The 26,396-nt window shown below is 39.9% G+C and overlaps 1 protein-coding gene across 4 annotated transcripts in view; it reads left to right on the top strand.

Annotated features, from left to right (window-relative positions):
• Positions 1 to 26,396, top strand: part of LOC126282237 (la-related protein 1B) — a 142,292-nt gene that overhangs the window by 98,610 nt on the left and 17,286 nt on the right. For all 4 annotated transcript variants that reach the window (XM_049981820.1, XM_049981821.1, XM_049981823.1 and 1 more), the window contains 9 exons: positions 558 to 744; positions 2,148 to 2,646; positions 3,043 to 3,182; positions 3,416 to 3,582; positions 4,997 to 5,213; positions 5,482 to 5,661; positions 14,359 to 14,579; positions 23,232 to 23,383; positions 23,523 to 23,667. In XM_049981820.1, coding sequence (XP_049837777.1) covers positions 558 to 744; positions 2,148 to 2,646; positions 3,043 to 3,182; positions 3,416 to 3,582; positions 4,997 to 5,213; positions 5,482 to 5,661; positions 14,359 to 14,579; positions 23,232 to 23,383; positions 23,523 to 23,667 — 1,908 coding nt within the window. The remainder of the gene's footprint in view (positions 1 to 557; positions 745 to 2,147; positions 2,647 to 3,042; positions 3,183 to 3,415; positions 3,583 to 4,996; positions 5,214 to 5,481; positions 5,662 to 14,358; positions 14,580 to 23,231; positions 23,384 to 23,522; positions 23,668 to 26,396) is intronic.

The raw sequence follows: 26,396 nt of genomic DNA, 5'->3' as shown, positions 1-26,396 counted from the left end.
GTTCTGGTGCATCAAGGGATCACAAATTTAGTAATGGAGGGCAGTGTGGAGGGTAAAAATTACAGAGGGAGGCCAAGAGATGAATACACTAAGCAGATTCAGAAGGATGTAGGTTGCAGTAGGTACTGGGAGATGAAGAGGCTTGCACAGGATAGAGTAGCATGGAGAGCTGCATCAAACCAGTCTCAGGACTGAAGACCCCAGCAACAACAACAACAACAACAGTGGAACCTGCTTACAGAGGTGTGCACAGCCTGAAGTGTTAAATGTAGAAACAATTTTCTCGGACTTCGTTCCGCAACTGATCCTAACTCCGTTCAGTTAGTGTTGTGTAAAGGGGCAGTGTGTCAACGGGTGACCAGTACTGAGATTCCGATATATCGGTTCGTGAACAACAATGCACATGTTGTATGTGAAACATCCTCTACTTAAAGGTATTATCATCTCTTCGGGAAATACATTAAACTTGTTTTTTGTAGGAGGTAGTGGAGTGCAAAATTCACCTCTACTTGTAGTAAACAAAACTAATTGAATCTGAAATTTCCTTGAATTTGCAGTGAATACTACTTCAGTGAGGAAAATCTGTTAAGAGATTTTTTTCTTCGACGGAAGATGGATTCAGATGGTTATCTTCCAATAAATTTAATTGCTTCATTCCATCGTGTTCAGGCATTGAGTACGGATTTGAAAGTTGTCATGGATGCAATAAGGGATTCAGAAGTTTTGGAGATAACTGATTTTAAGGTTAGTTTTTGTTTTGATTTGATTATTAAATTTTGCATGATAGAAAGTTTACAGTTATTATTAAATATGCTTGTGTATTGTTGAGTCTTGACCAAATTTATTTAATTTACAATGCAAAATAACCTCAAATGTCAGCAGAGTAATCCCAAATGTGTAATTTATAAGGCGAAATAAACTCGGATATCAGCAGAATAAACTCAAATGTGGACACTAATTGGAACTTGATTAATACAAGATGTTCAGACATTAGCCTGACTGATGAAATGTAAGTTCCAGTGTTGCCAACACCAGTTGAACCAACATATCTAAGAAGTGCAATAAAAGTGTGTTTACCTCATAGGCTACATGCTGTTAATTCTTTGGAAAACACCAAATGCAATAAATTTTTAGGGAAGTATGTAGATCACATTAAATGTTCTTGGATTTTGATACAAAATATTTTAAATGGTAACAGTGTGTGCATAAGACTTTTTTTTTTTTGCCACGCATCGTGTTAATGATTTCACAAAGCACTCTTTTTTTATTTATTTTATACTCAACGCTTTCTTAATGTTACGAAAATACTTTTACCAAGTAAAAGTCCATATCTCAATCTGATAAACCTAGATTTATAGATATAATGAGGATCTAACTGCGTGCTGTTTGTTTTGTTTTCAATGTGACAATAGTGGAAGCACTAGTACGGTTATTCATTAATTTTGCCAAATAAATGTGCCTTGACAGTTGACAGTTGACTGATGTCCAAAAGGCAACCATGAGTGTGTTCACAAAAATGACTATGTAGTACATGCAGATCATCTAATGAGAGCTTAAGCAAGCATGCTTATATGAGGAAGAAGGGACAAGCAGAGACTAATAGCAACCAACATGGAATTTATGCTTGAATCATCCTATATCTCTGTGGACTGTTTCAAAAATAGAATTTAACTTGTAAATATTTCTCTGAAACATTATTTGTAACAACTTTTGTCCCTATCACATACCACTTACTAAGAAATTGTTTCAGTCATTATGTAAGGGTAAATATTTGTAATGGCAAGTAAATTTACTTTACCTCGTTATATCTTTGTTACCTTTTACTTCAGTAATGGTACTTTTTGCTCAGAATTAGATCTGTGGATATTGTTTTGATGTATTTTCTCCTATTCTCTACAGTACTGTTGTGATCCATCACTTCGTACAAAAACAAATACATCACTTTTTCAAAAAGGGACCACTAAAATCTTGCACTTCCATGTGATGACATCCTTCGTCACCACCCCCTCCTCAATGTAATACTCCAGAATAAGATACCCCAACAGTAGAAGTGTTAATAGTAAACTCTTATTCTTTTTATGTTAATAATATACTTACAGAAGTGTGATTGAGAATAATGATTCATGATGTTCTGCCTTCTTGCACAGGTACGGACAAAAGAGAATCCAACTAAGTGGCCTATTCAAGATCCTACAGGTCGACAAGCAATGGCAATTGCTAGTATGAATGGTACAATGATGATGCCACATCAGTTACCGAGTAGCATTCACCACTTCCCACCAGCAAGCTTCTCAGTACCTTGCATGCCTCCAGCAGTTGCTATGCGTGGTTATAAGAGCTATGCTGCTAGCAGGGTTGCTAATGCAGGAACGGTAATAACTTCACCGGGAGTGAATATGACAGCTACACCACCTGTCCAAAATCCTGCCCATTTAGTGGATACCTTGAATCCAGATGTTCCAGAGTTTGTTCCAGAGAATGTACGGCTTCAGGTAGAAAGTAGGGGACAAGCTGATGGCCAAGAAGCAGACTCAGACCTGGAAGGAGAAAAATCTGACACAGAAGTAGCAGTAAAATCAGAAGATGACAATAGTAGCTCTAACAAACAGCCAGAAGACATTCCCAGCGAACGAATGTGTGCAGAAGGTAAGCAAATTGTCAGACAATGATTTGCTATGTTCAGAAAAATTGATTTAGAGAATTTGGAAAAGTTTGTGCAAATTCATTTTTTATATCAACGTAATCAGTAACACACATAAAAATTAAAAAGATTTATATTTAATTATTCCAATTAGTGTACTGCAAATAGTTTTTGCAGTGCAAAACAGAATAAACTTTTGGCTACAAAATATGCAGCAAGTCTGCTTGAGAGAAAAGTCAAAAACATTTAGATCCTACATAATCAATGATGGTGTAAAGACATTTGAAGTCTTAAGGAACTATATGTGGACAGATAACAAACTGAGATTTCATTGCATATTGCTAGGCTGTATTATTTAGTATGTGTTGGGACAAGTGTAAAATGTGTATATCATTTCCCAGGCAAATCCAGCACAAGTTCTCCTACAGATCAGATGTTGGAGAAAGGAAGTGTTGCACTTGCTGCAGAGCGGGCCAAGGTGGACAAAAATAAGAAACCTATACCGCTAGGGGAAGCATCTCCTGATGATATTTGGCGGCAGGTAATTAGTGTGGTTTTAATCATTATGGCAGTGATTTAAATAGAAATAAGTTTTTCTGTGCTAAACATTTTAAGCATGATGGGATCTGATCAGTGGTGAAAAAATACTAAGGTCGGCTACTTCAATTTAACTACCCCAGGAATAAAAAAAAGTCTCGAAAAAGTAGGTGATTTTTTTAAGTAAGTGGTTTGGTTCATGCAGACGTTCAAACACCATGTTTCAATTTCATTCAGGTTAAAAGGAAGGTGAAACCACCCACAAAAGACAAAGCTGAGGAGAAAAAAAATGATGAAAAGAGAGAGAAAGATCAGTTTAAAGATCGTGAAGATCTCAATTTTCAATTTGATGAAGAACTGGACAATCCAGTTCCATCGGGAAGGCATAACACATTCACTGATTGGTAAGCTTTCCCATTTTTCTGTCTTTGTAAACAAGTCTTTTCAAGTAATAATATCCACTATTGGTTTTTCTGATTTCGTCACATCCGTTTTCCTACATTTTACATGGCAATCACATACTAGATGTAACAGCCAGCTGTAAAATTTTGATGTTATTTACTTGAGGCTGGTAACCTGCAGGGAATAAGAAATATTTGGTGCCTATTCATGTAATGTATTTTAATTTCTAACAGGATTAATGTTTAATGCATTACAACAAATTTGAAGTTTCAAGATCATATACCAGGAGAGGACTGCCTGTCTGAAGGTTCAGTTTGTGAAATAGTTGTGTGTCCCTAATGGACAATTGTTTCTCGGGGGGGGGGGGGGGGGGGGGCGGAAATCCACACAACACATTAATTTTGTGTTTGTGCTACTCTGTTTGATTCAGTCTTTAGTCCAGTTCATACATACCACACTTTTTCTGTGAAATTTGATGGCATTTACAAACTCAAAATTATTGAGAATGAATGAAATGACATTTCCTCCCTTACGAGTCTTGTCAAAAAAAGAATAAATCTTAGTTTGAAACTGTGGCTTCAATTGTATTCACTCTTCCTTGTTTGTTAGAAAACTGATGTTTTATCCAGTGAATTTTAACTGACTTGCACAAATAAATTTTTTTCTTTCTGTTTCAATTTCTTAAATTAACTTTACAAACTGCAGCAGAGGATAAACAGAAGTTACTTTTCAATTCCCTCTTTCCACTTGACGAGGGATCAAGCTTTGGTTTATTGTAAGAGCTTTGTTAACTTCGCAATCAGGAGAAATGTTTGTCAGTGTCAGAGGATAGTGGTCAGTTTCCTTGTCTGCGTAATATTATTTATTTAATGTTTGTTAACTTCTGCGAAATTTGCGAACAGTCATAGTGAAAACCATCCCATGAACTGCTTGTATTAACTTGACACTCAAAGTCCATACTCGCTGTGGCCTAATACTGCTTACTTGTGGGCCATTTATTAAGTATAATGGCTAGGTGGTATTTCCAACTGTGAAGTATTAATGTGTTGGAGGGAATATAAGGATTGAGCTTTATGCCAGCTTGAAACGGGTTGGCTGAGTATATTAACAACTCAGAGGAAGGTTTGAGCATGAATCTCATGTCAAATAATAGTGTTCCTTGTATAGAAGTATGGTTTACAAACCAATCTGTAGGTTGATGTCAGTCTTGCATCTGTGAATCCTGTTGAAGCAGACAGCTGCGTACAGAGTTGCAACATGAATAAAATATTGTATGGGAAGTAAAGAGGCTAATAAACTTGCCTTGGAGCTGCCGATCTTATTTTGTCTAGTTCACATATCTTCTATATTAACTGCTATAGCAACAATAATGAGGCACTAAGAGATGTCTATTGTTAATTTTGAAAATTTATGTAGGTCTGAAGATGAATCTGACTACGAGTTAAGTGACCGAGAAATAAACAAGATCTTAATTGTAACTCAGACATCACAGCCATCAAGGTACCCAAAGCACGAAGGTTATGACCGCACAGGAGACTGGACCACAAGAGTCAAAATAACTCAGGATCTAGCACAAGCAATCAATGATGGTCTTCATTATTATGAAGAAGATCTCTGGAGAGAACATGAGTGGGTAAGTTGCTACTTGTCAAAGTAGTTTTGTTATGTCTCTTCAATATCATAAATACTTAAGAATTGCTGCGTCTTCTCTGATCATGCTCCCAAATCACTTTCAGTATTCATTAAATCAGTATCTTTCATGCAAATACCTACTTTCCTAATAGCATACTGTAACAATCTGACAAGTGATAATACTTTCTCTCTTCCCACATTGCAGTTGCAAATGTGTTAATGTAAAGCATTTTAATTTTGTAGTTACTAAAGGATGGCTGCACTTTCAGGTGCAGCAGACAGGTAGCTACAAGACAGTAAATGTGATTACTCGAGAAGATTTTGAGAAAATGACTCCACGTCTTCCAAAGAAATTGAATCCAGAAGTTCCTCCTCCTCCACCTCCTTCACTGTCAACAGAATCACATGATTTTGGAAAAGAAGAGGAAATACCTCGTGCATCAGAAGAGGTATGCTGCCGACTTGTTTTTATACACTCTTTTGACTGGTGGAATTGTTTGACATCATACCAGTACTGCTACATTGCTAATGGTAAATAATATTTCAATAAATTAGTAAAATCACACTGCAGGCTTTTTTAATGAAATACACACTCTAAACATTGTTACACCCATTTTTCTTCAGTGGTAATCAGACATGGAATTCTGTAGCATTTCCACATACAATGTAAACTTGCATTTGCATCATCCCACCATTGCTTTTGATGCCAGTGTGTTTTCCACACATGCTGGAATTTGTATAGGCATAATTTTCAAGTTGGTGTCAAATGAAGTAATTGGTGTGGGTGGTTAATGTAATGGCACAGATTCCAGCTCAATGGCATACAGAAACCGGAGACCCCCTTCCAAATATTGCGTAAGAAAACAGATTAGAAATCTTTAGTGGACATTAAACGCAATTAGTAAGAATTATCACCAGTGGACAAAGTGACCATTGAAAATAACTTAAGAATGAGTAAAATTAATTTTGAATTCCCTTTGAGCTGTGTTTCTTCCACTAGACAGATATCAGATACACAGGTATATGTAATGGCGTGTTGTGCTACAAATAATACTGAGGCACCTGATAACTGGTCATACACTTACTAAGATTGTTGATGCTTGTTGCATTTGTAAAACATTTGAATGTTTATGTGAAATGATGGGTGCTTAGACAGCACTTACCTTTGAAAGACAAAAGTTCTCATACTGCCGATAGAAGCACTTAAAAGTAGAAAATAGGATTACTGTCTTCAAGAATTCAACATTCTTTCTTCAGAGAGAAGAAAGAAATAGGTTGGGGAAATTTGGAAAGGTCTCAATAAACACTTCAGTTGAGAGGGACGCATCTGTCATGAAGACAAGGGGAGACAGGAGTGAAGAGAGGATGTCGGAGTAGGCTGTCAAAAATACTACCACATAAAAACTGCCGGCTTAAGTCTAAAATAATATAAAGGACAATTAGAAGTAAAGATGGATTAAAAAAGGAAGAAATTTGAAAGTCCGTGCAATGTCCATGTTGTAGGGGTAGGCAGTTGACAAAGTAGGTAGACTGATATCAGGCAGCAGTATCGACTTGATGCACAGAGTAAATGATGCTTTAGATGATCAAGTTTGAAGACTCAAGAGCAAAGCCAATCATAGTCAGGTTGCTTGTCCGTGATACTGCAATAAGGGGATTAAATGGAAAGGTTATTACATTATTGTTAATCCTGAATGTCAGAAGACTGACAATAATGCTGGAGTAAAAAAAAGTCCCCATTCGTCTGGGTGGACAGTACATCATGTAGTGTCAGAGAGAGAGATGGCGATTTTAATTTTAGGATTGGGAGATGGAATCTAAGAACATTTCAAAGAATGTGAGGTACCCACGTAGTGGTGAAATACTGTCAGGTAATTACACAGTGTTTTATTTCACTGAAAAAGTTTTGAATGTAGAATAGCTGTAGTGATGGGACATGAAGCAGTGCAGAGTTTGACTAAAGTAGTGTGTCATAGTGATTGTTCAGTGGTTGTGAAAATAATTGCAGAAGCAGTGGACATTCTAATAGTTAACATGTACGAGCCGACATGGCAGAGCAGCAGTTAACACCATAATCATGGGTGTGGTCAGACAAGGTAGTGAATCAAACAATTCGGTCGGTGAGACAATTCGGTCGGTGAGACAATTCGGTCGGTGAGACAATTCGGTCGGTGAGACAATTCGGTCGGTGAGACAATTCGGTCGGTGAGGCAATTCGGTCGGTGAGGCAATTCGGTCGGTGAGGCAATTCGGTCGGTGAGGCAATTCGGTCGGTGAGGCAATTCGGTCGGTGAGGCAATTCGGTCGGTGAGGCAATTCGGTCGGTGAGGCAATTCGGTCGGTGAGGCAATTCGGTCGGTGAGGCAATTCGGTCGGTGAGGCAATTCGGTCGGTGAGGCAATTCGGTCGGTGAGGCAATTCGGTCGGTGAGGCAATTCGGTCGGTGAGGCAATTCGGTCGGTGAGGCAATTCGGTCGGTGAGGCAATTCGGTCGGTGAGGCAATTCGGTCGGTGAGGCAATTCGGTCGGTGAGGCAATTCGGTCGGTGAGGCAATTCGGTCGGTGAGGCAATTCGGTCGGTGAGGCAATTCGGTCGGTGAGGCAATTCGGTCGGTGAGGCAATTCGGTCGGTGAGGCAATTCGGTCGGTGAGGCAATTCGGTCGGTGAGGCAATTCGGTCGGTGAGGCAATTCGGTCGGTGAGGCAATTCGGTCGGTGAGGCAATTCGGTCGGTGAGGCAATTCGGTCGGTGAGGCAATTCGGTCGGTGAGGCAATTCGGTCGGTGAGGCAATTCGGTCGGTGAGGCAATTCGGTCGGTGAGGCAATTCGGTCGGTGAGGCAATTCGGTCGGTGAGGCAATTCGGTCGGTGAGGCAATTCGGTCGGTGAGGCAATTCGGTCGGTGAGGCAATTCGGTCGGTGAGGCAATTCGGTCGGTGAGGCAATTCGGTCGGTGAGGCAATTCGGTCGGTGAGGCAATTCGGTCGGTGAGGCAATTCGGTCGGTGAGGCAATTCGGTCGGTGAGGCAATTCGGTCGGTGAGGCAATTCGGTCGGTGAGGCAATTCGGTCGGTGAGGCAATTCGGTCGGTGAGGCAATTCGGTCGGTGAGGCAATTCGGTCGGTGAGGCAATTCGGTCGGTGAGGCAATTCGGTCGGTGAGGCAATTCGGTCGGTGAGGCAATTCGGTCGGTGAGGCAATTCGGTCGGTGAGGCAATTCGGTCGGTGAGGCAATTCGGTCGGTGAGGCAATTCGGTCGGTGAGGCAATTCGGTCGGTGAGGCAATTCGGTCGGTGAGGCAATTCGGTCGGTGAGGCAATTCGGTCGGTGAGGCAATTCGGTCGGTGAGGCAATTCGGTCGGTGAGGCAATTCGGTCGGTGAGGCAATTCGGTCGGTGAGGCAATTCGGTCGGTGAGGCAATTCGGTCGGTGAGGCAATTCGGTCGGTGAGGCAATTCGGTCGGTGAGGCAATTCGGTCGGTGAGGCAATTCGGTCGGTGAGGCAATTCGGTCGGTGAGGCAATTCGGTCGGTGAGGCAATTCGGTCGGTGAGGCAATTCGGTCGGTGAGGCAATTCGGTCGGTGAGGCAATTCGGTCGGTGAGGCAATTCGGTCGGTGAGGCAATTCGGTCGGTGAGGCAATTCGGTCGGTGAGGCAATTCGGTCGGTGAGGCAATTCGGTCGGTGAGGCAATTCGGTCGGTGAGGCAATTCGGTCGGTGAGGCAATTCGGTCGGTGAGGCAATTCGGTCGGTGAGGCAATTCGGTCGGTGAGGCAATTCGGTCGGTGAGGCAATTCGGTCGGTGAGGCAATTCGGTCGGTGAGGCAATTCGGTCGGTGAGGCAATTCGGTCGGTGAGGCAATTCGGTCGGTGAGGCAATTCGGTCGGTGAGGCAATTCGGTCGGTGAGGCAATTCGGTCGGTGAGGCAATTCGGTCGGTGAGGCAATTCGGTCGGTGAGGCAATTCGGTCGGTGAGGCAATTCGGTCGGTGAGGCAATTCGGTCGGTGAGGCAATTCGGTCGGTGAGGCAATTCGGTCGGTGAGGCAATTCGGTCGGTGAGGCAATTCGGTCGGGATGAATGCTTTGTTCAGAAAATGGAGAGTAAATTGTACACATGGAAGAGCCCAGAAGATGTTAATAGTTACCAGATAGACTACATACTCATCAGACACTCTTTAAAGTATTCAACAAAACCAGCTTAACACTTCAAAACTGCACTTGCATTTTCACCTTTCACTTCATTTAATTGCTGCTCCAAGGATTCTCTTACCACTTTATTGTCTCTCTCTGGGCTTCTACAGGTCTTGTCTCCACTTTCTTTTCCCATGCTGTCAGATCCTCTTCAACCTTGTACTGTTGTCTGTAATGAAAAGGTTGTGATCCGCATCAACATCAACAAGTGGTAAGAGAATTCTTGGAGTAGCAATTAAATGAAGTGAAAGGTGAAAATGCAAGTGCAGTTTTGAAGTGTTAAGCTGGTTTTGTTGAATACTTTAAAGAGTGAAGGTGAGACTTAAGCCAAGGGAGTGAGGAAATCCTGGGTCACTAATGAAAGCTGGAGAAGAGGGGGGAAATGAGGAAGTGTAACAGTACATTGAATACATGTATGACAAAATACAGGAACTCCAAACAAGAAGGTGCAGCCTTAGGTACCAGTAAATGAAGGAGTTTGGAGGGATTGCAAATAAAGGAGTGAGGACCTTCAGAATAGAAGACTCTAGAGGACAAATGGTCACTGAACAAGGCCTGCAAGACATTGAAATAAACATGGAAGAGATGATTCATAAAGGTGAAAAAGGGCCAAGCATTCTTAACAGGGGAATTAGAGAAGGCTATGAACTACCTGTAGAGGAAGAAACCTACAGGAGATGAAATGCGTTTGGATTTGCTGAAAGGTACCGGAAACAGAGATTTGAAAGCGCTGATGCAACTTATCAGCAAAATCTATGAAACTAGAGATTGGCCTGAGGACTTTTTGGACTTCAGAATGGTTGCTCTTGAAAATAAAGAATCGGCCAAGAAATGTAGGGATTACAGGACAACCAGTCCGATCTCATACTTGGTGAACACCATTGCAAGATTACACAATAGATAGGTAGAACAAAAAATTGACTTAGTAATAGGAGAGGACCAGTTTGGTTTTAGGGAAGGGAAAGTAACTAGAAATGCCATTGGCTTGGTGAGGATTTTCTTGTAGGGAGTTTTGGCTTTTAACGAAAAAGTTAGCAGAAGGCCTTTGACAGAATCAGCTGGACGAAATTGATGAGCATCCATAAGGGGAGAGGAATCAACTGGAGAAGCCACAGACTAATTCTCAACTTGTACCTGTTGCAAAGAGTAAAGCTGCAACTGAACTATGGAGTGTGGAAATAGGAAGTCTAGTCTCTTCAACTTGTATGGAGAATAGCTAGCGAGGGAAATTTTGAAAGGATGCGGGAACTCCAGAACAGGACAACAGTTTAACACAATCAATTGTGCAAATGACTTGCTAGTGCTGGCAAAAAATCAAAGACAACTGCAACATGTGATGAACCAGTTGATGGAAACTGGAACGAAATATGGGATGGAAATCGACACCCAGAAGTCAAGAGTGATGCTGATATCAGAATGGGAGAAACTGTTGACAAGCAAGAAATGGGGAATTTGGTGCAGGTGATGTACTTGGGAAGCTTGCTGATGGGGATGCCCACTGCACAAACGAAATTCAAGCAAGAATTACCATGGCCAAAGCTGCATTCAACAAAAAAATTCTACTGACCAACAAGTTGAGCTTGAAACTGAGGAAGGAACTGGTGAAGTGCTACAACTGGAGCAGTGCGCTGTATGGAGTGGAGACGTGGACTATTATAAAAATTGAGAAAAAGACCTGGAAAGTTTTGAAATGTGATGCTGGAGAAGAATGGAATAAATCTGAGAAGAGTAGGAGAGAAGAAAACTGTTCTGAGCGCAGTAATTATTCAGAGGAAGGCCAACCACATACTTGGATATGAGGAAGGGAAGATCAAAGGAACTATATAATAAGGAATAATAATAATAATAATAATAATAATAATAATAATAATAATAATTCAGCATCTGGATGACATGAAAGATGCAAGGATATGTATTAGACTGAAGGAAAAAGGCAGAATGGAGGGAACATTGGCATCAGAAATTTTCTGTGTGAATACGCACATCTTTCTCTAGGGAGAAACTGAAGTCCAAAGGGATGAGAGAATATAGTGCAGAGCACTTCGCCTCACCACGATTCAGGTGAACTAGTACTGGGTAAGGAACTCCAAATATCCTATGTGTTGTAGCAGATTTTTGAGGTCCCTTGAGTCATTCTGGAAAAGGAGGGGGGGGGGGGGCAGCTTCAGCAACTGGGTACTTAGTGTCCCCAAGCAGACAAATCATTGTGTTCAGCCAGTTGAGTTGCGATATACATTCCTGTATAAGCCATGTAAGAACGTATTACTTGATAAACCACATGAGTGACTTCTCATGTTGCATTCCCGTTGATGTGTTTACCACTGGAGAAAGTGGGTGAGTGTATGGGGGAAGGTTTCATAGTGAGAATGATTGCAGAGTTAGGTAGATAACTTGGGGGAGGCAAAGAAAATGGCTTGGAAATGTCATGGTTTGCCAAGGATTATCTGCAGGTTACAGGGCATTGGGTGGTGTGGAGAGGGTACATCGGAAAATGATCTTGTTTCAGGGAGTGTCTTAGAGCTGAGGGAATAATCAATTCAGGTATTACAGACCTTAATGATACTGGGCAGAAAACCCATATTTCTTACCTTTTTGAATAGTGTTCTGCATTTACTGACAAAAACTGATTGGCAGACAAGTTTTCCTAGGGGAGGAGAAGCAATGGGCAGAACCTTTTGTATGCTATCAAAGCATAAAGGGAGAGCTGTGTGTCCAGTACCGTTGTTCTTTTCACCCACATTCACAACCCTGACCCTTCTCAGTCGCCAGAGGGGCTGAGAACATAGTTAGAATCAGATCACTGTGCTTTCTAGTGCTCTTTAGGGATCTCAGTCAACACCAGATGTGCCGTAGCATTTGCCTCTGCATCACTGCAGCCCAGACAACGGCCTGATGCCCTGATGACTGGACAACACACCTAACTGTCGGGGGACAATAGCAAGTGTCCTCTGCATTTGCACTTGCCAAGCACAGTCCCTGTTCCTCCTCAGTTGTGTATAATATATATAAATACTAAACAAAATACTAGCCTAAGCATTTTGAAATAAAACTGAGAGCTAGTGCAATCTCTATAAAGTTTGTTCATACTGAGATTTTCGTGTAGACTTGTGCCCTGCACATGTAGCCGATGAGATGTGGCACAATTTTTTAAGTTTCTGCAGTATGTGCCTGTGACATGGATGCTAGAATTCCAAGAAATATTCCGTTCTGGCACATGCGCCTGTTATTTGTCACCCTCACTCCCACCCTCTTCCCGACATGTGCCACCAGTCCACAGGCAGACTCATAGTGCTACATCTGCTTGATCAGCTGCTCACAGTGATCAGCTGTGTAAATTTAGTAGCAATTTGTGAAGATGGACTGGACAAAAAATAATACCGTTAGACTAATTGGAGCATTTCGTGAAAGTCATTCATTATGGGATCATACATACACCGATTATAAAAACTGCACCGTCGTGCATTTCCGCAATTTGCATCTTTATTCAGAATTTCAGGTAAAGAATTGAACAACAAAATTCACTGCCTGGGGTCTCAATTTATCCATGAATGTAACAAACATTTCTCCTTGAAGACATCAAGATTGGGCAGACAAGAGCTGTACATATGGAAGTGGTTCCCTACATTTCACTGGTCTCAGTGAAGAATATAAACAAACCAACACTTATGGTATTATATCACTAATCTTGTATTTATCCTATGCATGTACATTGAGTACAAATCTTCAGTAGCCAAAAAGCATAATGTAATGACAAGTTGTTCATCAGGGGTTATAGCTTCTAAAAACTTTGTATGCTTTAATGTGTAGTACTGAGCTGTCATATCTCACAATACTTCAAAGTTGATCATAGACATACAAACAAAATTTTTGAAATCCTTAATCCCTTGAACTTTTTAAGTCACTTATCACTGAACAATAAGCTCTGTGAATGCACCATTTACTGAGAAAGTTACGCACCCGCTACCTACTTTCCTTTCTCCTATTATTCTCCCTTAAATTCGCATTGCTAGTGCAAGAAATAAAAGTTCTGTGTCGGACACTGTGTTCCGTGAAACTGGCTCACTATTTGGCATCAGTGAGAATGCTCACATTGACTACTTCTGCCAGACACATGTCCCTGCACAAAATCACAGTGTACATATGCCGAGATACTTTTATCCGCTACTTGTGTCGGGTACAAATTTCTGCGACAAATGCAGCAGTGTGAATGTAGCTTAACAGAGAAAACTAATGGTTGGTGCTGCAAGCCGCTAAAAGTTACAATACTATAATTACAAACAGCAGTGGAAACTAAAGTTCCCCAGAACAACTTCTTTAAGAAAAGAACATTTCAGTTGTTGGAAAGACATCAGTGATGGCTACTTTCAAAAACTACCAGTGATGGCTGGAACAGGTAATTTCATGTTGAAATTTTTGTGATATTGTTGGATGGTAAATTATTTTCACTTCATCTTTAAACCTGGCTATTACTTGGTCTATGTGGTTGCTTTGCACTCTGTGTCTTTTATTTTGTCGAGCAGAAATGAGAGTTCAGTTAATATTGTATGTTACATTTCTTACCTGAATTTAAGTGCTTGATGACATAAAAAATATTGCAAATGTTAGTGCTTACAAATGTGTCCTCTGATAAGATAGGCATATGACTGCCACATATAGCTATATTGTTGCCGTATTCATCAGAATACAATGATGAAAGTGAATGTTGTGCAGCTTTTGTTTGGTAGTGAGTGCAACCCCCCTACACGCGCGCACACACACACACACACACACACACACACACACACACACACACACACACACACACTCTCTCTCGAATATGGTATGAACTTTACAGGAAAATTTGTAGCAGTTTGAAGTTCAGTGTTTGAACTACCTCAATAAACAAAATGTCTTTTAATTAATGTGTTAGTAATACCTACAATTACTTTGATTTATTAACTACTTCTTCCCAGATTGCAGAGACAAGGCCAGCTCCTCCTGGAAGGCCTTCCAAAGATCTTACTCATCGTAGACGGGCAGCGCGCTTCTTCCCTGTGGTGAAAGATGAGCACCTAGTTGATCCACTAACACCAAGGAAGAGGAAAACGAGACATGGTAGTAACCCTCCAGTTGAGCACCATGTGGGATGGATCATGGATGTGAGAGAGCACCGTCCCCGTACTACATCTATTGGGTAAGTTCTATGCATATTATTTTAGTTACTTGTCAGGACTATAGTTTTTATAATAATCCTGAGCTAATGGCGAGTGTCAAAATGGGTATGGGGAGGGGGGATTAGTGAACAAAGGTTTGTCGTAGCGAGATTGTATGTTGCAGCCCCCAAATCATCCAAAAATATATGAAAAATATACCTATTCAAATTCACTTGATTCCTTCCTGGGAGGAGGTCTCTGCTCCTTCCAAATTAACAGTGTAAGTGTAGACCAGATGTGGCTTGAATTCAGAGAAATAGAATCGACAGCAATTGGGAGATCTGTACCATATAAATTAACAAAAGAGGGAGGCGATCCTCCTTGATGCACAAAACAGGTCAGGACACTGTCGCAGGAACAATGAAAAAAGCATCTCCGAGATTGGTGGTATTTTACCAAAGCTCAGAATGTAATGTGGACTTCAGTGTGAAATGATTATAATAGTTTGTGTGGAAATCCAAAGAGATTCTGGTCAGGGAAGGTATGCTAGCGGCAAGACATGGTCAGTGTCTTCTCTGTGTGATAGCAATGGAAATACTGTTGATGACAGTGCTACCAAAGCAGGGTTATTTAACACAGCCTTCCAAAATTCCTTTAAAAAAAAATTGCAGTAAATATTCCGAATTTGAATCAAGAACAGTGCCAACATGAGTGACTTAGAAATAGATGTCCTCTAGAGTAGTGAAGCAACTTAAATCACTTAATAAAAGTCAGTCTTATGATCCAGACTGTTTACCAGTTAGGTTCCATTCAGAGTACACTGATTGAATTGCTCCATATTTGGCAATCACCTACAACCACTAGCTTGATGAAAGATCCGTACCCAAAGACTGGAAAGTTGCACATTTTACACCAATATTCAAGAAAGGTAGTAGGAGTAATTCACAAAATTACAGGCCCATATTGTTGACATCAATATGCAGCAGGATCTTGGAACATAAATTGTGTTTTAACATGATGAATTACCTCGAAGAGAATGGTCTATTAATACACAGTCAACACAGATATAGAAAACATGGTTCTTGTGAAACACAGCTCTTTACTCTCATGAAGTGATGAGAGCTATTGATGCAGGATTTCAAATTGATTCCATATTTCTACATTTCCATAAGATTTTTGACGCTGTGCCACACGTGGCTTGTAGTGAAATTGCGTGCTGATGGAATATCGTCTCAGTTATGTGACTGAATTCATGTTTTCCTAATGGAGAGGTCACAGTTTGTAGTAATTGATGAAAAGTCATAGAGTAAAACAGGAATGATGTCTGGCATTTCTCCAGGTAGTGTTATAGGCCCTCTGCTGTTCCTTACCTATATAAATGATTTAGGAGGCAATCTAAACACAGCTGTTTTAGGTTGTTTGCAGGTGATGCTGTCGTTTATTATCTAATAAACTCATCAAAAGATCAAAAAAATTGCAAAATGATTTAGAAAAGATATCTGTGACCGTAAATAATGAAGTGTGTGAGGTCATCCGCACAAGTGCTAAAAGGAATCCTTTAAACTTCAGTTACAGTATAAATCGGTCAAAACTAAATTCTGTAAGTTCAACTAAACACCTAGGAATTACAGTTACGAACAACGTAAATTGAAAAGAGCACATAGAAAATTTTGTGGGAATGGCAAACCAAAGACTGCATTTTATTGGCATAAAATGTAGAAAGAAATTGCGACAGATCTACCAAAGAGTCTGCTACATTAGGTTGTACGTCCGTTTTTGGAGTACCTGCAGTGCAGGATTAATGGAGTACATCAAGAAAGATCAAAGAAGAGCAGTATATTTTGTACTATCGAGAAATAGAGGACAGTGTGTCATACACACGATATAGGATTTTGGGGGTGGACATCATTAAAACAAAGGTGTTTTCCACTGTGGTGCAATCTTCTCACAAAATTTCTGTCATCAACTTTTTCATCCAAATGTGAAAATATTTTGTTGATGCTGATCTAATTCCAAAACGTCAATCCGGAGGGGTATCCTGGCGACACATAGTAAAGTATTCTCCGTCAAGCAGAGAGCTTCATTTGACCAACTTATTACCTGCACACCGTTCTAGCATAGTCATTCTTTGGCCGGTAGTTCTGGCTTTTTGGAGCAGTAATATCTCAAGTTTAAGGTTCTGGACTAGACATGCCCAAATTGTGATATGACAAAACACAGTGCGAAGGTGTACCAAGGTTTAGGTTCCATCTTTGGTGTGCTTTGCTAAAGCATATGAAGGACATTTGAGTTGATAATTTGTGACTTACCATTCTTCTGTAATAATGCTGTGATTTTCTGAGGTTGGTTGTTGCAGATGTCCTCAGTCTCAGAACAGTACACCCACCATATGCTTTACTCTTCTTAGATGTTTAATTTGCACACAAATATTGCCACTCAGGGAGGTTCAGATTAATATATTTTTCTGCATTTTAGTGAATTGTATCTACATCTGCTGTGATGAATGCACATTTATGAAAAATTGAAACTGTGTGTTGGAAAGAAACTCAAAAGCATATATTTGCCTTTAATGGGGAAGTACATGCCTCATGGCTTCAAACTGATGATGTGCTTGGCTCGTTTTGAATTGCTACATGTTTTCCTTCAGTGCCTATTGAGCTCCTGGTTTCCTCTGCTACTGCATGTGTATCCTGTCCAGAGGTGCTGGATAGTGCAATAGTCACTGGTTAATAGAAAAAGGTTAGAAAGGAAACAAATGACAAAATTGGTTTGGTCTGTGGATAACACACTTTGCATGTAAGGAAGTATTGCAGGTTGAATTTTGGTTTTAACTTGTTACAAATCCCCAGAATGTGAAAATGACCCTGCCATACCAACTCTGGTTTATGAGACACAGAGTTCAGATTTCTGTCAAGATATCAAAGTTATGGGTCTCTTCTGACTATATTGTAGCCAGTTTTCTACCCAATCTGGTTCAAACTGATGATGTGCATATCAAAAGTTTTTTTCACACACACACACACACACACACACACACACACACACACACACACAGTGGTCAGTATGAGGAAGAAATGGTAGTGCGAAAGTGTTATGGTAACATCATTCAGGAGTAATGGAAGATATAGATAGAGAACAAATAGGGACAAATGATACAGTTAAAGAATAGAAAGGGGAGGGGGGGGAGAATAGAGAGAGACAGTTATACGTCATGTTGTGAAAGGGAAGGGCTTAATGAGAAAATCTGTAAATGATGAGGTAAGATACAATTCTCAAATACGATATAGAATATGGGTACTTCTTGCTCAATATATACTTTTCTGTCCTATCACCCCCTGATAGTGTATATGGTGAAAGTAGTTTGGAGGAAATGATTCAGTTGCCTTATGTGGTATAGCAACCTCTCAGGTATATTAAAGCATTCTGTAAAGCAGACCCATTCACCACTCTGCTTGTGTGATCTGGTTCGCACTCCTGCCACAGCAGTGAGCAACAGGTCAAGGGGAGGGAGGGAGGAATCTGAACAAGGCTGCTCCATTGCAAGAAACTGCTGTCAGTCAGTCTGTTCTAAGGCTGCTAATTTTAGATATTTGGAGATGTCACTTCACAGTGGCTAATTAATGCCTTTGGTGGCCAATTTATTTCCTAAGACAGTCGCATTGATGAAAAACAACAATGAAATCAAACTCTCATTACTTTTAATTGATTATGCAAAGAATGTGGGGCATGTAAATATGAAATAAAATATTTTTTATGATTGAAGTAGTCTTATAGTAAATGTCGTTTTCAGACAAGCAACATGTATTTTGGGACATTTTTGTTCACATGTTAAACATTAAAAACCCTAGATTTAAATGAATTCTATTTATTCTGGTTTTTCCCTAAAGCATCAATGTCTGGTACTACTTTCTGAGCATTACTAATTCAAAGCTGAATTTCTAGGTTGAACTCTATAATGAAGCTTCTGGGGGTAGATTTTCTTCTCTTCATCATGCAAAGAAGTTGCTTGCACAAGTTTTTCAGTCCAAGCATCAACAGAATTGTAGTTGCAAACTTGTAAAGTCATGGAAATTTATGTTGAATACTTTTTATAAAAGACAAAGATATTTATTTCTCTCTGTTTTAAGCACTGAGTAATAAGTATATCTAATAGCGTCTAACATGCGGTCATTCCTCTGAGGACAGTGCACTTTATTTGCTCTTTACTTGTGTTACATAATGACGTCCAAGCGCTCTCTTTGAAAGTGACAAATGAGAGCGAATGGTTATACTGACCTAGATGTCTCTTGACGATGTCTGCTGTATAGCAAGCTAAGCAAATGAGGACTCCAAGATTGGTTAGTTTTTCTCATGTGTAAGTTTATCTTGAAGGCAAACATCATTGGTATTGTCATCAGAACACTACAAAGTTGATACTGCCAAATTAGTGTTAGTTGTGCATCTGTTTAGACTAACAGGAGGTTTTGCTAACACATACATAATAAAACTGTAATAATATTTTGATATTTGCAGTAAATACATACTAAAACAGATATAAACTTCTGTCTCAGGATAAATTAAAAATAGTGATTTCATTACATATCTCTTATAAGCCTTTGTGTAGTTACTAGAGTAAGAGATGTATAGTGATGCACATGCTAGAGCTCACTTCTGTTATATGCATAAGTGAGTGTAGAACATGTGCAATATAAAAGATGAATGTTAACTAGTGCAGTGAAGAACTTTGTCTTCCTTGCAGCAGGAATGTTCACACAGCAGTATTGTGTGTGTTTTATTTTGAAATTTCATGAGCAATACATACTGTATTTGTGTGGTCTCACACTTGTGTTTGAGGAAGAAATTTAAAGAAATATGTGAAAAGCAACTGAAAGAGCTTTGTGTGACATAGTTTTAAATAGCTTTATTATCTGTTTTCCAGTAAAGAGATTTGATTTTGTAGTCAGTGGTTGGCAGTATGGTTTAAAAAAATGCAAGTGGCTGTTGTTGTTTACTGTAGCACAACTGCCCAATAGTTACCCACAGTTGTTTTATAAGAGTTACATTGTCTGCTGGAGTCTGTTATGAAATATAAAGATCCTACCAAATTTTATCTTAATAACAAATTCACACGGCTATCCCTGAATGTTTCTTTACTGGATACTCTTAAATGTTGAGTTTATGTTGTGCAGTGTTGAACTCACATTGCAGGATAGTAATATACTTAACACTTTTGCTGTTAGCTTCAGGCAAAATGTTACATAAATTAAACATGTCAAAAGGCAAGCAACCAACCATAACAATAAAGATAATGGGTGTAGGCAGATGTTTGCAACTGCAATTGGTTACCTAAGCAAAACAAAAAGACTGGGACATGAGAATGGAGAGGAGATGACAGGACAGAGAGGTGGAAACTGTTAGGTGGAGGATGTGGGGACAGTATGTTACTTAGGTTGGGCTGGCATAATTTGGGAGCAGAAGAGAGTGTGTTTTAGAGATTACTCCCATTTGTGCTGTTCAGAAAAGCTAGTGGTGGAGGGGAGGATCCAAATGACTAAGGCAGTGAAGCAGTGATTGAAATCAGGTATGTTAAGCTCAGCTGCATGTTGTGCCACAGGGCGCTCTTGGCCGTGGGTCATCCTGGTGGACAGCCAATATAAGAAGCTGTGCAATGGTTGCAGCAGAGTTTGTAAATGACATGGCTGCTTTAACAGGTGGCCTGGCCCCTGATGGGGTGGGATAAATCTGTAACATGACTGGAATGGGAACTGCTGGGCGGGTGGATTGCACCTTGATCTTTCACTGGTATATGATCCTTGTGGCAAGGGGTTGTAATTGGGAATGGTATAGGGATGGACAAGGACGTTTGTGGACAGTGGGTGGGCGAAGGAGTACCACTTAAGGAGGGGTGGGAAAGATCTCCGGTAAGAGGTCCCTCATTTCAGGGCACGACGATATGTAATCAAAGCCCTGACAAAGAATGTGGTTCAGTTGTTCCACTCTGGGATGGTACTAGATAACAAAGAGGGCACTCCTTAGTGGCCATTTCTTGTGAATGGTAGGAGGGTTGGGGGTGTGAGGGGAAATGACACAGGAGATCTGTTTGCAGATGACATCTGGGTTTAGTGCCTGTCTGTGATAGCCTTGGTGAGACCCTCGGCATACTAAACAATGGAGTTCTTGTCACTGTAGATACGTCATCTCCAGGTGGTTAGGCTGTGTGGGAGGAATTTTTTGGTGTGAAAGGGATGACGGCTGTTGAAATGCAGGTAATGTTGTTGGTTGGTGGGTTTAATGTGGCTGGAGGAGCAGATAGAGCCATCGCAGAGGAGATGGTGAACGTCTAGGAAGGTGACACATTGGGGTGAGGAGGCCCACCAGGTGAAGCTGTTAAGAGAGAAAGTGTTGAGGTTGTTAAGGAATAGAGATAGTGTGTCTTGGCCCTGAGTCCAGATCGTGAAGATATCATCAATGAAGTTAAACCTGACTAGGGGTTCGGCATTTTGGGAGGCTGGGAACATAGGAGAGTGCCATGTGGGTCCCTATGGCTGTGGCACAGATTTGCTTGTATACTTTCACTTCAAAGGAGAAGTCGTTGTGGGCTAGGATAAAGTTGTAAGGTTTATGAGGAATGAGGTAGTGAGTTTGGAGTGAAGGACTTTGGGGAAGTAATGTTCATTGTTGTTGTTGTGGTTGTTGTTGTACAGGGTGGAAGTGTCAACAGTGACAAGTAGGGATCCATGAGGTAAAGGGATGGGAATGGTGGTAAGTCAGTGAAGGAAGTGATTGGTATCTTGATTGTGAAGGAAGTGGGTGGCTAGATTAAAGGCATTTGCTTGGAGATATTTGTCAGTGAGGGCCGAAATTCTTTCGGTGGGGCCGCGTGCGGCGTGTCTAGAATTCTTGGGTTTGTGGATTTTGGGGATCATGTAGAAGGTAGGTGTGTGGGGTGTCATAGCAGTGAGGAGAGAAATGAACTGTGCAGATAGGAGTTAGCCTTAGAACGCATTCCCTGCTCTCGTAATTATCCCTGCCTCAACCTGTGGTAACATATTTGTCCTTACACCCTTTACCAAATGGTTTCAACCCCCTGTCCTATCACTTCCTCCCCATTCTCGTGTCCCAGCCTATTTGTTTGCCACTCTCTGCCAGTGCACCCTCAAATCTTTCCCTGGACCTCTCCTTGTTGCCCCCCCTTTTTCCCCCACTTCTGTGCATGTTGACATTCTAGTCCCTCCACACTTAACCAGACAGCATTCCTCTGCCCCCCGTACCACGCCACCCCCTGCCAAACAATGCTGTCATCCTACATGATAGTTGCATTCTGGCCTGTACTGGCAAAGTTGACAGTCAGGCATGCGTCATTTGTGATTCGTTGTGTGTATGAATGGTGTGTGTGTCTCTTTTGTTCATGAAGGGTGCAGCCAATAGCTTTGTGTAAGTGCCTTTTAATTGTGCCTGCCTCCAACTTAACATGTCTCTTTATGGTAAGTAGCAATCTCTCTTCCTACATTGTTGATTCCAGGATTTGTGGGAATTGAAAATTTGTAAGGCTCTCACTCCTCATTTAATATTTGTGTGACAACCATCTTAAGACTACTATAGTACCATCTTTTTATAGTGGTGCTGCTAAATTCAAAGACATGTAGTAAGTGCAACAGATGGCTGTGGTGGGTTCTTAAAATCACTGAAGAAGGTTCTGTATGTTTTGTTGGTGGTTTCCAGAGTTATTAAGAATAAAATCCAACGTGAAATCTCTGGGATGATTTGTACACCACAGGAATATTATTTTGACTTGAAATGATAGGGCTCTGTTTGGGTGGTTTTTTGTGGAATGACAGTAGGCTATGGTTTATTAACAACTGGTTTCCAGCTGAGGAACACTTTGAAGAAGATTATCTATGATAGCAGAAAACTTTTCAGTTAACTTTCTTTTGCTATTAAAAACAAGGGGAAGGTTTCTCAATTTGTATCAAAACAGTGTGTGGCCAGCTTTTTGACATATTTGTGGATAAGCAAACTAGGGAGCTCTTATTGTGGAATCAGCTTGTATGGCTGTATTTGTAGGAAAACAAATCCTCTACACTGACACTTCAAGTAGCCGTGTGAAGGGGAAGAATCAGAACTAAGAATTTAAAGAGAGGTACACACATTAAGCATTGAAATATAATCACGAATTAAGTTTCATTATTATGAAAAAGATAGATAGCTACTCACCATGAGTCGCAGATAGGCATAACAGAAACCTGTTGGACAAGTAAGCTTTTGGCCAGAATGCTTTCCTCTGAGGGACACACACACACACACACACACACACACACACACACACACACACACACACAGAGAGAGAGAGAGAGAGAGAGAGAGAGAGAGAGAGAGAGAGACTCTCGTGTGTGTGTGTGTGTGTGTGTGTGTGTGTGTGTGTGTGTGTGTGTTTCATCTACTTCAGTAGAAAGCCTTTTGGCTGAAAGCATACTTGTTTAGTGGTCTCTTTGTTGTGCCTGTCTCTGACTCAACATATCCACTATATGGTGAGGAGCAATCTATCCTTTTCATAATATTGTCTTCATTCCATCCTGGTTTTTTCATTAGAAAAATTAGGTGTAATAGTTTTGGTGTATTGTTTGTGTAAATTATTTTCTTAGAGTGGTTTGTGGCATTTCTGGTATTTTGTGATTTGCAAATAAAAATGGTCATTATGAAATTCTATTTTATAGAAGCAGTACAGGAACAAGCCCAAGTGAAGGTTTTCTTTCTGGTGGTACTCCTACTTCTTTGCCAGCCTTCCAACATCCTTCACACTCACTCCTCAAGGAAAATAATTTCACCCAAGAAGTTTATCACAAGTACCACTCAAGGTGCTTGAAAGGTAAGTAATTCATTACCTTCTTTCCACAGTGTGATATGTTTGGCCCAAAATTTATATTTCTTATGGTACTAGTAATTGTGTGTGTGAAATTGTATCATTCAACAGTATGTATACTAATCAGTTGTTTTTTTATGGTAAGAGAGGAACAGGTTAGGAATCGGACAGTCACAAGAAATGAACACATTATTCCGGTTTTGGTCATTTTTCTTGCGGGAAAACTTCAACCGCAACATGTACAAGGAGTTCCGTTCATTGGCTGTTGAGGATGCTCATGAAGGCTACAGGTAAGTGCATATTATAATGTTAGACAAATAATAGTGACATATGAAATGTTTGGGTTTGGGTTTTACAATTGGTTTTAACAAGTTCACAGTAAGTGTGAAGTTTATTATTGAAAATAAACAGCAGTCCATAAAATGGTGATGCTGTTAATGCCATTGCCATGCAAGTGTAATAGATATATAGAAAACTCATCTGGAATTTAAAAATAAATTAAAAGAAAAAAAATCGGAAAAGCTAAGAACGTGGCTCAAAAAGGACAAAATTCTAAATTTCATTGTTTAGTCAGTTATGTATTATACATTCTGTTATGTTAGCCAGATGTGGAGACGTTTTTCCCTGCTGTAGGATTTCAGTGTAATTTGCTCCAGAATCTTGTTGTCCCGTCCGACCTCCCACCCGTCCCGCCTGGCCTCCGAGCTTACCACCCCAACCCACTGCTCATTTCTTTTTTCAGGTAATGTAAGGTTTTTCAAAAAACTAAAACATCAGCTTGCTGATGGTAAGTGTGAATTTGCTATGCCATAGCTTCCACAGACAGTATGCATGTCTTGATAACATAATTAGTAATGTATATAAAGATACTCTTGAATGTGATGTAATAGAATTAGGAATATCAGATCATGCAGGACTATGGCTTCGAATAGAAAATACAAAACTCAACCCTAAAGAAAGACAAGTAACATGTAGACTTCTAGGAGAATCCAATGTAAATAACATGATTAATGAATTACAGGAAATTGATTGGTCTCATAAAATTAATAATAATAAAACAACTGACAAATGCTTTACTATTTTCCTCACAGAAATGAAGCACATTGTAGAAAAGACGTGCCCCACTGTAACAAAAAGACAACATCCTAATAATACACATAAGCAGTGGCCTAATAAAAAGTGGTACACTCCAAAACTTAACAAACTTTGGATACTACTCCTAATTCTGAAGGATAAGTCTGGAAAAAAGTGATCAAGACAAGGCAAATTACATAAATATGAGAAAACTTTACAAATCAGAAATAAAAGGGGCTAAGTGCAATGCAAATGATGAATATATTTTGAATTCCAAAAATAAATGTAAAGCAGCTTGGAAAGTCATAAAACAGGAAATTAATAACATCAATAAAGAAAACAACATCCCTATAGACTGCGATACACTCAATGATTATTTTGTAAATAGTGCCACTACCACTCCACTCAATAATTCTACCACAGATGCAGAAACACTACTCATTCATACAAAACAGACTAGTGAGAAATTTACTTGGACCCCTATCACCCTAAATGACATTTGCAAATTGTTAAACAAACTAAGCAATTCCAAAACAGAAGACTATTATGGACTCAGTAATTTCATCATAAAGCGTGTAGCAAAGGAAATCAAAATGCCACTTCTCTCACTGTCAAACCGAGTACTAGATGAAGGAATTTTTCCAGAATGTCTTAAGCTGACAATTATACTACCTATGTATAAAAAAGCTGATAAAAACCTCCCAAACAACTACAGACCCATATCAATAGTACCAATCATATCCAAAATAATAGAAAATTGTATGCATATGCAGCTATACAGCTATTTTGAAAGCAATAAACTACTAAATGAACAGCAATTCGGATTCAGGTCTCACCCATCAACTGTAAAGGCAATTGAAGCTTTGGTGAACAACGTATATGAAGCATATGAAAAGAGGCTGCATATATCTGGAACACTTATTGATTTAAGCAAAGCATTTGGTTCAGTGTCTCATGACAATCATTAAAAAATTAGAATACTATTGTGTTGAAGATATACCACTCACCTTATTCAAATCTTATTTAAGCAATAGGTTACAGCTTGTATATGCAAATAAACAGAGATCAGCAATACTCCCTATAAAAAGAGGAATACCCCAAGGCTCGGTTCTTGGTCCTTTCCTGTTCATTGTCTATATTAACGATTTCTCAAATTATATTCCATGTAAGAATATACTGTACGCTGACGATATAACACTAATAACTTCAGGTGACAATTTACAATCTGTGCTGGATAACAACAGAGAAATAATGCAAATGACTAGTCACTGGTGTCAGGCCAATCAACTGTGCATAAACAATACAAAAACAGAAGAAATAATTGTTAACCTAAAAGCTACAAAAAGTAAAAATAAAGCAGTGAAACTACTTGGATTGCACATAGACCAAAAACTCTCCTGGGAAGAACACACCAATCGCCTGTGCAGCAAACTAGCCCGTGTACTTTTTTTACTGTACAAATTGAGAAGCAGTGTGAGCAAACAGCTGTTACTCCAGTCATATTTTGCTTTCTTCCATTCCCATCTGGAGTATGGAATTTTGCTCTGGGGTAATTCCTCGGGAGCAAAATGTATTTTCAGATGCCAAAAGAAGATCATCAGATGTATACTAGGATTAGCACCCAGAGATTCCTGCAGAAACCACTTTAAATATCTCAATGTAATGACAGTACCTAGCATGTACATATATAACTGTTTAATGTATGCTAAAGAAAATCTGGACAAATTTAGCACGAGATGTGATGTACACACACGCAATACTAGAAATAGTCGCTAGTTGGGTTTTCCTTTCTCGAGGCTAGCTGCTGTACATAATAACTATAAACATTTGGGCATAAAATTTTTCAATAAGTTACCATACTCAGCTCGTACAGCTCCATTTAATAAATTCAAGAGTGTATTGCAAAATTGGTTAAAATGCAGTGAATTCTACACAATTGAAGAAT

The sequence above is a fragment of the Schistocerca gregaria genome, chromosome 7 (assembly GCF_023897955.1).
Source record: "Schistocerca gregaria isolate iqSchGreg1 chromosome 7, iqSchGreg1.2, whole genome shotgun sequence".
Lineage (NCBI taxonomy): Eukaryota > Metazoa > Arthropoda > Insecta > Orthoptera > Acrididae > Schistocerca > Schistocerca gregaria.
This window is presented reverse-complemented; position numbering and strand designations above follow the sequence as displayed.